General features: G+C 38.0%; 1 protein-coding gene and 1 long non-coding RNA gene across 6 annotated transcripts in view; one reads left to right on the forward strand and one right to left on the reverse strand.

Annotated features, from left to right (window-relative positions):
* Positions 1–7,861, forward strand: part of KCNH7 (potassium voltage-gated channel subfamily H member 7) — a 205,257-nt gene extending 197,396 nt beyond the window's left edge. For all 5 annotated transcript variants that reach the window (XM_046943828.1, XM_040703799.2, XM_040703800.2 and 2 more), the window contains 3 exons: positions 3,369–3,537; positions 5,286–5,478; positions 6,777–7,861. In XM_046943828.1, coding sequence (XP_046799784.1) covers positions 3,369–3,537; positions 5,286–5,478; positions 6,777–7,043 — 629 coding nt within the window. In that variant the 3' untranslated portion in view covers positions 7,044–7,861. The remainder of the gene's footprint in view (positions 1–3,368; positions 3,538–5,285; positions 5,479–6,776) is intronic.
* LOC112532841 lies at positions 303–13,100 on the reverse strand. The gene is made up of 3 exons (XR_003076285.3): positions 12,779–13,100; positions 5,955–6,030; positions 303–5,431 (listed from the first exon to the last, which is right to left on the reverse strand). It is a non-coding gene; the product is annotated as an uncharacterized LOC112532841 (long non-coding RNA).
* Positions 13,101–14,372: the final 1,272 nt, after the last annotated feature.

Consider the following 14,372-nt stretch of genomic DNA (forward strand, 5'->3'; position numbering starts at 1 on the left):
CAGTCTATGATTCTTCAAGCCATGGAAAACCATTGCTGGTTGTAAAGTTATAACTGCTGTTGAGTCTTTCTGAAAAAAAAAAAACGTGTCTATGGAAGTACTTGAAAGTATGCTTAGAACAGTACAAAACCATACCCCACAAGAGATAAGACAAGAGTCTTGCTTACAGTGTATGAACCAACATTATAATTTGAGTGCCAATTCCTTTCCTTTGTCATAAATTAAATGTTTATTTTAATAGTCTACAAATACATATTTGTATTTTGTAACTTCCCCAGAATAACACACAGCATTGGAAATGATGAGATTTTACTGAATGATTTATTGAGTAAAATAGCCAGCAACTTGGTTTTACAGGCCATTATAAAGCAATGAAATATAAGACCAGTATTTTTAGTTTCTATTCCACTGGATTTACAACATCGATAATAGCTGCGGCTATAGAAAAAAATTTTACCCTTGAATTTGTCATAAGATTGCTCCCTTCACTTCGCTGAGAGCTTTCCAGATTCCTTGGACACGGCAAGTTGTGACATGTGTACCCACTAAATCCAAATTACATGCTTCTCTGACATTGTTTTCCTCTCCTTCTGTTGGCTTAAGTGGACTGGGAACCTGAATATGTATCTGTGTAGCCAAGATGAAATCTTTTTTCCTTTCCTTCTGTTCAGTGCATAAAATCGGTTATAGGTCATGTCACATGAAATCCAAATACTCTACAGCTCCAGGAAACTTTCTACCACCTGCTAACTAAACAGCACATAATGTAGTAAGCTGCTACGTCTGATTAACAAGAGGAGAAAGTCTCTTCCTCTGCTCGGAGGCATGTAGTGAGAGCTCCCCTTCCTGGCTAAGTCTATTTCAAATAGTACATCTGAAAAGAAATTTTTTTTCCTGTTTCTTTCTGTTTGTTGTTTTCTTCATAGACCAACACTGCTTAAAGATGTGATTGAAAAGGATTAGCTAATAGCATTTGGACAAGCCTCTCATGTGTCACTCACACTGTTTTTTCCTCTTTTATTTGAAACATGGCTCTGGTTGCTGTGGTTTGCTTAGAAAAATTTCCCAAGTGTAAAATGAACATAACCTAAGTTGAGTTATCAGCATGCAGTGCCAAAGAAGTGTTAGGAGAGCCCTGAAAAAAACGTTCAGAAACTATTGAAGGATGTGGGATTCACATCCAACAGCTCCTATGACCAAGGCTGATACCTAATAAGTAGTCAGTGATTTTCTCCAGCTGTACAATGAAGCAGCTGTCTGAGTAAGAACATTTTATGTATTCTGTGACTTTACATAGCTAAATAATTACAAATATGACTCTAATGGGAGATGTACTGAACAGGAGTTAAAGTTTCAATAGCCTTTTTTTTTTTCTTTCTCCAGAACAGAGGAGAATCTGAGCAGTGCAAAGCAATTTTTGATTGCATATGACAAAAGATTGATTCAAAATAACAAAGGCTGAGGATCACAGAATCACAGAATCATAGAATCAGAATCACAGAAAAAGGATGAGGTTGAAAAGGACCTTAAAGGTCATCTAGTTTCAACCCCCCTGCAATGTGCAAGGTTGACAACCAGTAGACCAGTCTGCCCAGAGCCACATCCAGCCTGGCCTTGAATGCCTCCAGGGATGGGGCATCCACAACCTCCTTGGGCAACCTGTTCCAGTGTGTCACCACCCTCTGAGTGAAAAACTTCCTCCTAACATCTAACCTAAACCTCCCCTGCCTCAGTTTAAAACCATTCCCCCTTGTCCTATCACTATCCACATTCGTAAACAGCTATTCCCCCACCTGTTTATATGCTCCCTTCACTGGACTGGAAGGCCACAATGCAGTCTTCCTGGAGCCTTCTCTTCTCCAATCTAAACAAACCCAGTTCCCTCAACCTTTCTTCAATGCAGAGGTGCTCCAGCCCTAATGAAGATGATGTGTAAATATGTAGAAAAAGCACTGCTCATCATAAATATGTCACCTGTTGGCTCTGCAAAGCTCACAGCAAGATCTTTATATCAGATAAGGGTATGTAATACTACTATATCCCATGATAAATAATTTGTAACATTTCACCAGTTTGGTGAAAAGGAAAAAGAGCCTGAAACAAGGAATGTATACTAATTAAAAAAATATACAGAGGTGTAAATTAAACAAATTGAATGAGGATGAAAAAGTAGCTCAAACAGCAAAAAGGAAAGGAGTGCACTTCAGTTATTTTTGAAGTCAGTTGCAACATTTGACCAAGAAATATTAGGGACAAAATGGATGGGATTTGTACAAGCAGGTTGGGGCCTGGAATAGCCATAATCATTTTCTACAAAGGACTGAATATAAATATAAAGGACCCATACAAGGACTAGGTTTTTATTTACTTGTGTATAAAATATACAGGATTAGAAGGGGAACTAAAATGAGCAATCTAGCTGAAACTCTATAGTAAATCCTAATTATGCATTTGAGGATTTTTAGCTTGAAGTAAATTTACTGTCTGTACCTTAATCCAAAATGTAACCCATAGCTCAAACATAAATATATATGTGTACATATATTTACCATGAAGCTTAATTTAATATTTAAGTGATCTCTGACTGACCTAGCAATGCAAAACATTTCATTCTGTTACAAGTCATAGAATATTAAACAAAATAAACTGGCACCCTTCACACCACAGTACAGCACCAGTCTCTGAAACATGCTTTATGTACCAACATAAGGGTTGGGCTGTAGACTCATGATGCTAAAACTACATCAGTGCAAATTTTTTTCCTTTTGAAAGTAATAACCAATTTAGCTTTGGTTATTTGGTTTGGTTTGGAGACATTCCAACACACTGTAATGCACATCAAATGTTGTAAATGCAATGTAGCAAGTTCTCCTTTTACATCAAAAAGCTAAACAGTAAATATACTTCAGTACAACACTCTAGGGCAAGAGAAGAGGTTTTAGCCAGACACAAAGGCAGTCAAGTACATCATTTCATACACTTAGTTTGGAGCAAATATGTCTAGTTTCAGCTTGAGAAAACTGGGGTTCACTTTTAAAAAATAAGAAAACTAAAGAAATAGAAGTCATTACTTGGCAGAACTCTGATGATATTGACTATATAAAGCTACTTTGTATATGTACAGCTTAAAATATTAGCATGTTGCTATCCTTACATTAAAATTTTATAATTTTTGGATGTGTCCTCTGTTATTTTTCCTTAAACATGGGTAAGGAATAACGACAGTTCAGGCAAATTTCCACCATATCAAGCTGTCTTCTAAGGTTTGGAGAAACAGTGGTAAATGGGATGTTTGAGTGGTGCCAACCCTCTTTAACAGCATGTGTGTAAATCTATACTTTTTCTATATTTTGTTTATTTTTCCTCAGATATCACTGATAAAAGAAACTGGGAGGAACAGAACATGAGGGAATACCAAGACTCGCCAAGTCACTCAGCATTACCCCATGTTACATGGGGTATCTGTGATACTGAAAGTGACTATGTATATGGAGAAGTGGAGAATCGATTAGATTTACTTCAAGAACAACTCAACAGGTAAAAACAGATATATTATAAAAATAGATATTTGTGAAAGCGTCTACAATTCAACTGACATCAGTGATTCCACAGAAGGAATGAACTTGCATAGGAGATCTCCAAAGGATTCATACCTTCAGAAGCTACAAAAAAACTGTTGCACACATGAATTCATAGCAGCCTAAATATCACCTAAATTCAGCCTTCCAGATTCTTGGAAAAAAAAAAAAACTATTCTGGGAATGCTGAATACAAAATTTTTAGATCACTGTCAGAGTAATTACATCACTTACTTCAGGGTACCCACATTAATGACTCTGGATTGCCTTGTAGAAGAGCTTTTCTCATTATTTTTTGAACGAAAAAAAAAACATTGTTACCAATAAACTAAGATTTAAACTGTTATGCATTTTATTAAACCATTTTATTCTTTATCTCTTTTCATGTTTATAAACCCTATTATGATTTCAAGATTTTGATCTTTTCTGGCATTCTCCCGTGTGGCACAAGCATCATGCTTGTGTGAGATCAGCATATTTTCAAGTAGCAAACAACCCAAGGGAGACGAACAGGAGTTCAAGTAGAGCATGACTGACTAACCTCTGGTTTTGTGCCTTTCATTACAAGAGCTGATGCCACAGAACTAGCTTCTCCCAGTAAATGAAGAAACAGCATCCTAAAAATTCTTTGGGCATACCTTTCAGATTAATTTCATGTATGCTTTTATAAATAAGTGACAAAGTGACACAGGTGATAGACAACTCCAAAGTGAGAAAAAAAAAAAAAAAAGAAAAAAGGTTCCAAACACCAAAGATCCTGGTGAAAGCAAAAATCTGTCTTCACAGGATCATTTCTTCTTCTGTAGGGAGCCCAGGTAGTAACATTCACAACATTCAAGGCTGCTGACAAAGATCTGTTTGCTCTTGTCAGAAGATGAGTGCCATACAGTAGGCTATATATCTGAACTACAGTCTGTTGTAGCATGTCCAGCAGCTGAGGTGGCATTATGGGCATTACCTATTGCTGAACTTGTCAGTCATATTAGTAAGACCATTTGAAAATCAGTGCTGTGAAATTTTAAGTACAAATGACATAAGCAGATCAAATATTTCAGAAGTCATATAAAACTTAGGAAAAGGAAAATAAAGAGAAAAGACCTTCTGAGTTTGAACATCGGAAATGCTGAAATTACTTACGTGGTCTGAATAAATTTCCACAGTAAAGAAACCTGGTCAGATTTATTTTTTATTTTTAAACTAATGATCTTGAAAGAATCTTTCATTTCTAATGGTGGAAGAACACAAGTATGGTTTTCTGCTTATTTCAGTGCGTTCTATTAGCATTGGGAATGTCAGAATTAATTGCCAGATACATCAAAAATAGTGTCCCATCCTCAGCCAGTACAAATCAATTTAGTTGTGATGAAGAGTGGAGTTATTCCTGTTAACTGCAATGGAAGATCTGGTCCCCTCTATTACTTTTTGTTCCAAGTGTAAGAGACAATAATGAACTCATTCTTAATGTTGCAAAAAGATCAGAAGCAAGCTGGCAAGTATGATCCGTAAAGGAAAGGGAGAGCTAGCATGCTTTGGAAAGGCTCAGTACTCCCTCTTCTGTTCTTTCCTACTTAAGGCATGCTTATGTCACAACAAGAAAGAGCTTGCTTTATTAATAAGCTACAAGTTCCTCCTGAATACATCTGTAATCAGTATGTTAAAATACACCCAGTCCTGACCACACATTCACTGATTTTGTTACTTCTCTAGGCTTGAATCCCAGATGACTGCTGATATCCAAACCATACTGCAGATTCTGCAGAGGCAATCCACGCTCATTCCACCTGCCTACAGCATGGTGACTGCAGGTGCAGAATATCAACAGCCAGCAATCCGGTTTACACAAAAGCTTCATCCTGTAGCATCAATTAAAACAGACAGAAGTTTCAGTCCTTCATCTCAGGTTTGTGTATGTCCAATAAAAGAGCTTAAAGAAGCCTTGATAATCTTGTTAGTTCATTATGGGGAAAAAAAAATCACAACAATCTAGGTGCTTGTTCATTAGTTTAAGGAATATGACATTATTATTTTGAGCTAGCATCTCTGCACTGGACTTTTGATGCTGTAATTTCAGAAACCACATTTTCTGTGAGAGTTTTAGAGATTTATACAATGATCTTATAATCAGATCAATTTACTTAATGATCATGCATGTCACCAAAATTAGCAGAAACAGTAAGTATAAGACACAAGTGCAAGCCATCAGAAGCATGAGACCTGCATGCTTGGGTGCATCTGCCATAGGTCCCGTTCTTGAAGTCATCAGAAACACCATAAGTGAGCAGCGTGGTCATAAATATATGGAGGTGGGAGGGGACAAAAACCATGTGTGGTCCCTTGCCACTGATGGAAATTTGCACACACAGAGCTGCCACATACCTACATTTTCCAATACATGTTTTCCACTCCAGTTCTGTTCAGGCAGTGTTTCATTTTCCAAATTTGTTTGGAATTTCTGGAACTTAACAGTTTGGACAGAGATGTGGCAAGTTATTTCCTGACAGGCTGCAGCAAATAATCAGTAAATACAGTGTTCTTGGATGTATCACATTCCTCACGCATACGCTGAAATACATATAGGCACAATAAGCTCAACACATCCGGAAAGCATGAATTTGCATATATAAAGACTATCAGGACAGCAAACATGCAGCAGTTTTCAGAAGTGTTTGCCCACCATGCAAACTTCTGCCCAAAACATATACATACCTCTGTCAGAACAGAAATACAGCAATTCTGCAATAAAACATCAGCAGGCACACTGCACACTTTGTATAGATTCAGAGTATAAAAGTGAAGAACTGAGTGCTGAGACTGGAATCAAAATGGTTTTAATGTTTGGACTGAAGCAATTCCAGAAGTATGTTCTAAAACCACAAATTCAAGAATACTGAAATCCATCCTCTTAGATTGGGTCTCAAGAATATTCAGACCTTGAGAAAAGACAATATATGAGTATCTTGATGTCATATGAACAGGTCTGACGGGGGGACAAGATTCCTACACTTCTACAGTTAACCAACAGAACTGCATTCAATTACATTAACTCAAATGCAGTAGTGTGTAAAAATACTTCAGCTTGCAGCTTACCTGTCAAATGTGGTTTTCTAGCAACAGTCAGAATGTGCTAATTTTCAGGAGAAACAAGAACCTAGAAGAAACTGATAAAATTATTGCCATTTTGTTTGTTCTCCTTTCCAGTGTCCTGAATTTCTAGACCTTGAAAAATCGAAACTTAAATCCAAAGAATCTCTCTCAAGTGGAGTACACCTTAACACAGCCTCAGAAGACAACCTGGCTTCCTTTTTAGATCAAGAACGTGACCAGTCTGCAGAGTCTCCCCCACAGCATCCTAAACCTTATCTCCCATCAATCAGGCACCCTTCCTTGCCAGAATGTTCAGTAAGCACTGTAGGAATCTTGAGTCTTCATAGGCATGTTTCTGATCCTGGTCTTCCTGGGAAATAGTACTTTTATACTATAATTTCACATAAAATGTAAGTGCTTTTAATGGCTGTTTTTCCTTTTTTTGTATTTAAATCCTCTATACTTGACTCAGGGGCTACAAGGAATATATATGCAAAAGTACTGTATATTTTCCTAAATCTGAAGCTTGTAAGGTAAAGTCGAGCAGTTCTGATGTAAATATATATATACACACACACACTAACTGTATGTTCCAAATGTAAAACTGCCAGCATTCTCAAGGCACCTTATATTTTTATTTTTTATTAAATTACATGCATGTTCTGAGATTACAGTTTACATTGCATGGAGACAACCATTTACTGCTGTCACAGAAACAGTATTTTATTGTGGATATGTCTTCAGAGCAAATAGGAAAACAATAACAATAATTTACATAGGGAAAAACTCCTACCTGACCAAGCTAAACTCCAAGTAAAAACTTCTAGCTCACTTTTGAAAATTTGGGTTGACTTTCCTGTAGTGAGCTTTTTACAATAAATGGTAATGATTCTGCACTTCGAAAAAGAATAAGGTAACCAAATCTTCTGGGTTCAAAACAATTAGGACTTAGAAAGCAGCCTCTTTCCAAACCAGCTGAAACAGGGCAGGACTTTAACAGTGAGGAAAACTGCCACATGCTGGAAAGTATCACCACAGACTGCATCCACAAAACTACATTAACTGAATAGTTTGTTTTCAGTACTACTTCATTTTATTTTATTCACATCATAGAAGTTAACTGTCATGAGCAGGCAGGTACTCTTCATCTGTCACACAAACATAATCAAATGCAATAAATCTAATTTCTATATAATAAAGAAGACTGTGTTCCTTTTGTTCAATGCAAGTTACGAACAACCTGTATAATTAAAAATACGTTACAAACTTTTGTTTTATAATTATTAGGGTGGTTGTTTGCAGTTCTCTCTTTTTACTGATTGGCCCATCTACCATGTTCCCAGATAGAGTACATACGTATGTGGACACACAGACTACACACACGTTCCCATAGGTGTGCATGTGTGTAACTGATATATGTACATATGTGTGTATATATGTGTGTGTATGTTTATATACACACATACACGCAAGTGTGTGTATATACCTACACTTACATGTAGGAGTATAGATATAGAGTTATATATATATATATATATATGTATATATGTAAGATCACTTTGAGGAACAATTGTAAACTTTCTTATTACAAAAGAAGTAAGCTTAGCTTGTGTCCAAAGCTGACTACATTAGAATAAAATGATCTAAGGTCCGTAGGCTTTAAATACAGTATGTACTGTATGTGCATAATGCTTTGTGAATACTTAGATTTAATTTTATTAAAATATTATTCTACTTCAAATGTTGTGTTTATTTTAGAAGGAAATGACCTTTTTATTACTGTTTTAAAATATTTTAAAATGTTCACAATTTTCTAATCTGAAATTCCTCTAGGAAGAGAACTGATTATAGAAACGTGTGTAACCCACTTAGTGGGTGAGCACTGAAATTTTAACTAAAAATCCCTTTGCTCTAAACCAGTGTGCAGAGTAATGCAGAGTAATACATCGCACTTTTAGTCATACACGGCACGTAGATAAACACAAGGGGCTGAATCTTCTCTCATTTAAAATTTGTGGGAGTGTTGAATTACTGAGCAAGTCTCTGGTTCATCTCTGTATGTAAAGGTACAAAAATGAATGAACTCAATACCTTTGTAAATTAGGAAAATCCAGCCTTGCTCATATACGATCAAGTTTTCTTCTGCCTCATGTTACTGCTGATTGTTGAAAGGTTCAAACCATACAACACTCTGCTCTTACCTCTACCGCAGTGATTAGAGTTCTTACTGCATAGTGCCTTGTAGGATTGGATCCCACGTGACAGCATCATTGAGCCAGTGGAATGTTTGCTTCCATATACTCTACTGAAACAGCAGTGCTGAATAACAAAGTGAAATAGCTTCTGGGTTTTGTTGTTTTTATTCCTCAGTGGCAAGCATTAACAAATTCTGCTCTAAGTTTAGTAACTACTAGTAGTATCTGTTGCAAAGAAGAAATTAGCATTTTCTAAAAAATTATTTGTGGTTATACTACATTTAAAAGTGTCTGGTAAAAATTAAAAATAAAATTAATGAAAAGAAGTATAATATATGAGCACTGCTTTACAAAACATGTTTTGCTCAGTTTCATGACTTGGAATTTTATATTTATGCCAAGAGACCAAGTAAAACAGTGGAGTAGAGTAAGAGAGCTGGGGAAGAGAAAAAACAACAACTGTCACAATTGCTCCAAGTGAAGGAGAAGCTCCACCGTTTACTCCTTGCATTGTCGTCCAAAGCCTTGTTCCTTCACTTCTCTTTGTCCGGATTTATCAAAAAGAGCAATCTCAACAATGATGGAGACTTTGCATAGTTACAGAAGTTCTAAACTCCCTAACATACCTGCTACAGAGTAAAGAAACAAAACATGAAAGATGACGGCTTCATTGGCTGCCCCTAGCTGTCCCTTTGCTGACAAAGATCCGCCTTCTCACATACTTTCTTTTCTTGTTTAAGTACTGTGAAACACACAACGAACGACTGCTTCGAGCTTCATTTCTTCTACACACAGATAAAAAACATTGGTTTTGGAAATGTGAACAGCAAAAATTATCATATTTTGTTGTGCTTTTTTTTTTTTTCCTGGAGTGCAATTCATTTCTGACTCAGTGGAAATAGTTCTGAGTTATCCAAATAAAACTGGAAATAATACAGGAGTTGCGTACTCATACATCAATACACAGATGTAATGTACGCATAGATGCTTTCAGAACTTTAGGAGATATGGATTTGGTCTTGCTTGAGCCCAGGAAGTCTCATCTTTACTGTTTACATTTAAAACTTGTGAGTGAAAATACTCATAAATTATAACCTGTACATACAGAGAAGTATCCAGGAAATTCAAGAATAGCTAATGTAACTGAAACATCACAGATATCAGGACAATCACTCCAGCTATGAGAGTTACCATGCATGCCATACATCCCCATCCAACAAGGCCTTGAATGCCTCCAGGGATGGGGCCATCCACAACTATTCCTCCGGGCAGCCTGTGCCAGTGCCACTGCCTCACCACCCTACGTGAATTAAAATGTGTCTGGTAAGGAAGACCTGTATGCCAAGTGCCAAGCATGCTGACTACTGGTTTGCTTTTTTTTTTTTTTTTTTTTTTTTTTAAGGTAGAAGTTATTTTGTGACACTTTATTCAAACTTGCATCATTACAAGCAGCTGCTCCAAATGGTTGCAATCATGTTCAATAAAGCTTCTTGAGTTGTTTTTCCTTTTTTTTTTTTTAATTGCACATGACAAAAGAAAACAAACTCCATGTTCCCTATTTGTTTATTTACCTCTTACATCATGATCACAATGAAAAACCCACTAAAATATAGGTGGATGATCTTGTTTGAACTGTAGCATCTAGCAGCCACACTCAAGTGACAAGGAATCTGGTCTCACTTTCTAAACTCATATCAAATGTTTAATGAAAATATTAATTGTAAATTGTAAAGTCGCTTCAAATCTGAAGACAATCTGGTATGCAGACACTGATATAAGTAATGTTTAAGTAACATCTTACATACTTGGAATAAAAAAAATCATGCAGAAAGTCCTTTACATGTGACTACTCTGAACCTAGCATTCCCTTAAGCTTAACAAGGAATGATAACTTACTCATGTCATGCAGCAATCAATACACACATACACTACACTTACTCTACGCATGAATTTCTTTTCTAGGCTGGAAAAAAATGACTGTAATAGAAGTTAACCAGCAAATAGTTTAACAGGAGAAAAATAAACAAGATCCAAGCATAGATCATATATGCAAATCATCACAATACTATCACTGATAAAACTGAGCAAAGGGGCACGTCATCGATCTTGTAACTGCATGAAGGCATCCCTATGGCAAGCTTACATTTTCTCATTGTATATCCATGTATGAGTAGTAGACAGAACTGCATTATTAATGAAGAAACGTTCTTCTTCATCTAGCTACTTGCATTTTTTTAATGCTCACTTGGGAAGTTCTTTGACTATTAATGAATACGGAACACAGCTCTTCTCTTTGGAATGGAAATTAGATGGGCCAAATTAAAGTCTCTCACAGGATGGATTTGCCCCGTTCATACATTACTTACATTTTCTATACTGAAACTTCATGATATTGTAAAGTTGAAGATAGAAAAAAAATGAAAATTTAATCTATATAAATACTTCACCATTATGAGCTGAGGCAAATCCTGTTTGTATAACAGGATTTTGTATAATATAGTTAATATAAGTTTTATTTTGCTTTCAGAAAAGATCTCCTGGAAAACTGTTAACTGCATATATATTCAGTATTTCATACCACCATAAAAAATTATTTGCAACAAGTCTAAATCTGCACAAATAAACTTATTACATTTATTTCAGTCATGAGCAACAGGCTGTGAGTATTTCATTTGTGACAGCATTGAGTTCAGTCACTGCAATACAAGCACCACTAACAGGGATCCAAAAAGGCCAGACAAATCTCAGCGTTGAAAATACCAAGCAAAAATTTTTGGAATTATATTTAACATAACACTATGGGAATAAACAGAAAAACATGAGATTGCACAGGACACCACTCACTGGCCTGAAGTACACAGAACAGAGACACAAGATTAGACCATTTCAGAAATTCCTAGGCACAATCATTTCCACGTGGCATATTAGGCACCATCTTCAAGGAAAACTGGAAGGTATGTTCATGCCTAGTCCCTCTAACTTCAAAATTCAAAATTTAATTTTCATTTATAAAATATGGATAATGAAGCTGACAATTGCTATCCATTTGAGGCCACATTTTTACAAATGATTTTGACTGAAATGATTGATCTGGTGAAATGCCCATCCTCTGATAGGCATAGAAATCCAGAGAGCCTATCCACTGATAGGCTCTGAAATGCCTAAGCTGAACGCTTAAAAAGAAAAAAATTAAGAAAATCCGGATTTCCTTACAGAAAAGCCTCAGGTGGGATTAAAGATACAATCAGTTGGAGTCAATTGCAGCTGTGTACAAACAGTATTATCTGAGCTTGCCTCACAACAACTAAACAAGTAACTAAATAACTGCAATTCTAGCAAGGTAACTTCAACGTATCATAAAAATTTTTAAGATATCTAAATACACAAGACAGCTGTTTAAAGATGTAATATTAACCAATTTTTACAAAGGAGACAAGCACAAAGGTCTCTTTGTTCAAGCAATCTGGAAGGCACCAGTGTGCCTTTCGTAACACCAGTGTTACGAAAACTAAGCAACGAGCCCCATGGTGACCGCATTTAGACTGAGTCACTAAACAAAGAATATTTCTTGTCATCTCTTGTGCTGCAGCCACACTTTCCTTCTGCTCAAGGACATGTAATACAAACATCATCCGAATCTTCTACAACTGTGTTTGTGGTACAATTGTTGCTGTAAGTATTCTCCTACTTTATAAAGGCCAGTACAACTTTTTAGATGTATAGTGCATGGGCTGCCCTGAGAGTAACGCCTTCCATTTATTTCCACAAAAACTACAACAAAGAGCACAAAAACACTATTTGATAGAGCAAATTCTCCGCTACAAAACACTGTTTCAGCACAGCCATTTCCATTAGCTCTGCATTTTCACCCACATACACCTCCAACAACGAGGGCTGCAATAATAAAACAGAAGGCATTACATCGGGAGTAGCTCTGTACATCTTGCCCTTTCTGGAACGCTCTTCTCACACAAGTTCGCTGCTCATGACCATTGCAGGTTCCTGCTGGGCACAGCAACCGGCGTAACTTGTTTTCCACACAGGCAGCAGCCACCTCCAAACTGCACTTCGTGATCTGTGCGGGATGCAATCCCCACCGTCAGCACGCTTTGTAAGGATCTGGGAGTGAAGCACAGCCCCCACTCTGCCCTCCCCGCAGAACACGCGCAGCCGCCGCAAAAGCGGCAAAATGGAGGCTGCGCCGTTACCATAGCAACGCGGCGCCTCCCGCGCCGCCGCCATCGACCAGAGCTGCCGTTGGGCGCGCGCGCGGTGTTGCCCAGGGGGGCACTGAGGGGAGCTGCGCGGCCTCTTGGCTGAAGTAACGGGCGTGGTGTGTTTTCATCGCTGTCTCTGAGCAGTCTCCCTGGCTGCATGCGTGCGTTTTGAGCTTGCTGTGGTGTTCCACATGGGGCCAAGAGATGCTCGTGTTGCTGTCAGAGACTGACTGACTTCAGCCAGACCTGAATCTTGGAAATGACTGCAGGGTGAGAAGCGCAGGTATCCTGCTGGAGAGCAACAGGAGAGTAGGGCAGGGCAGGAGATCAGCCACTGGTCAGACTAGCAGTAGCTGGTACATCAGGTGGCATTGACCCAAGTAAGGTACAGACATCCTTGTAGTGTCTTCACACTCTTTGACACTATAAAGGATCAAAGCGTTGTTTAGCTTGGAGAAGAGAAGGCTCCAGGGAAACTCATTGTGGCCTTCCAGTACTTGAAGGGAGCATGTAAACAGGAGGGGAACAGCTGTTTACGAGGGTGGACAGTGATAGGACAAGGGGGAATGGTTTTAAACTGAGACAGGGGAGGTTTAGGTTGGATATTAGGAGGAAGTTTTCACTCAGAGGTGGTGATGCACTGGAACAGGTTGCCCAAGGAGGTTGTAGATGCCCCATCTCTAGATGCATTCAAGGCCAGGCTGGATGTGGCTCTGGGCAGCCTGGTCTAGTGACTGGTGACCCTGCATATAGCAGGGGGGTTGAAACTCAATGATCATTGTGGTCCTTTTCAACCCAGGACATTCTATATCTGTGATTCTATAAAGGACTGCTCTGGTATCAGCACACTGCGCGTCAGGTACCACTGCTATATACACATCTGTTTACACAAACCACACCTGAGTGACAGCTGCAGGTTTCGAGGCCTTGCCAGAAACATGGGCCTGTGGGTAAGTCAGGTAATGAAGGCAGCAAAAAGTAGCGGGAAGAGGAAGTCATTCAAGTGAAACGCCATAGCACAGTAATACGGAACAGCAATGAGCGAAACCCAAGATCAGCAGCAGTGAAATGAAAGTGAAACAACTGAAGTGGGAAATGAAAACTGATAAAAGATGACTGTACAGTAATACAAGCAAGATAGAAAACCGAATTTTCTGCAACATCTCTGAGCTGAACTCATTCTGCAGTATTGCTGGGTGAAAGCCAGAGAGCAGCAAGATTGATGTGAATTAATTTTGTTTTACACGAGGACGGCAGCCACCTCCAAGCTGTACTTTGGGGTCTCTGTAGGATGAAAC

Source organism: Gallus gallus, chromosome 7 (genome assembly GCF_016699485.2).
Source record: "Gallus gallus isolate bGalGal1 chromosome 7, bGalGal1.mat.broiler.GRCg7b, whole genome shotgun sequence".
NCBI lineage: Eukaryota > Metazoa > Chordata > Aves > Galliformes > Phasianidae > Gallus > Gallus gallus.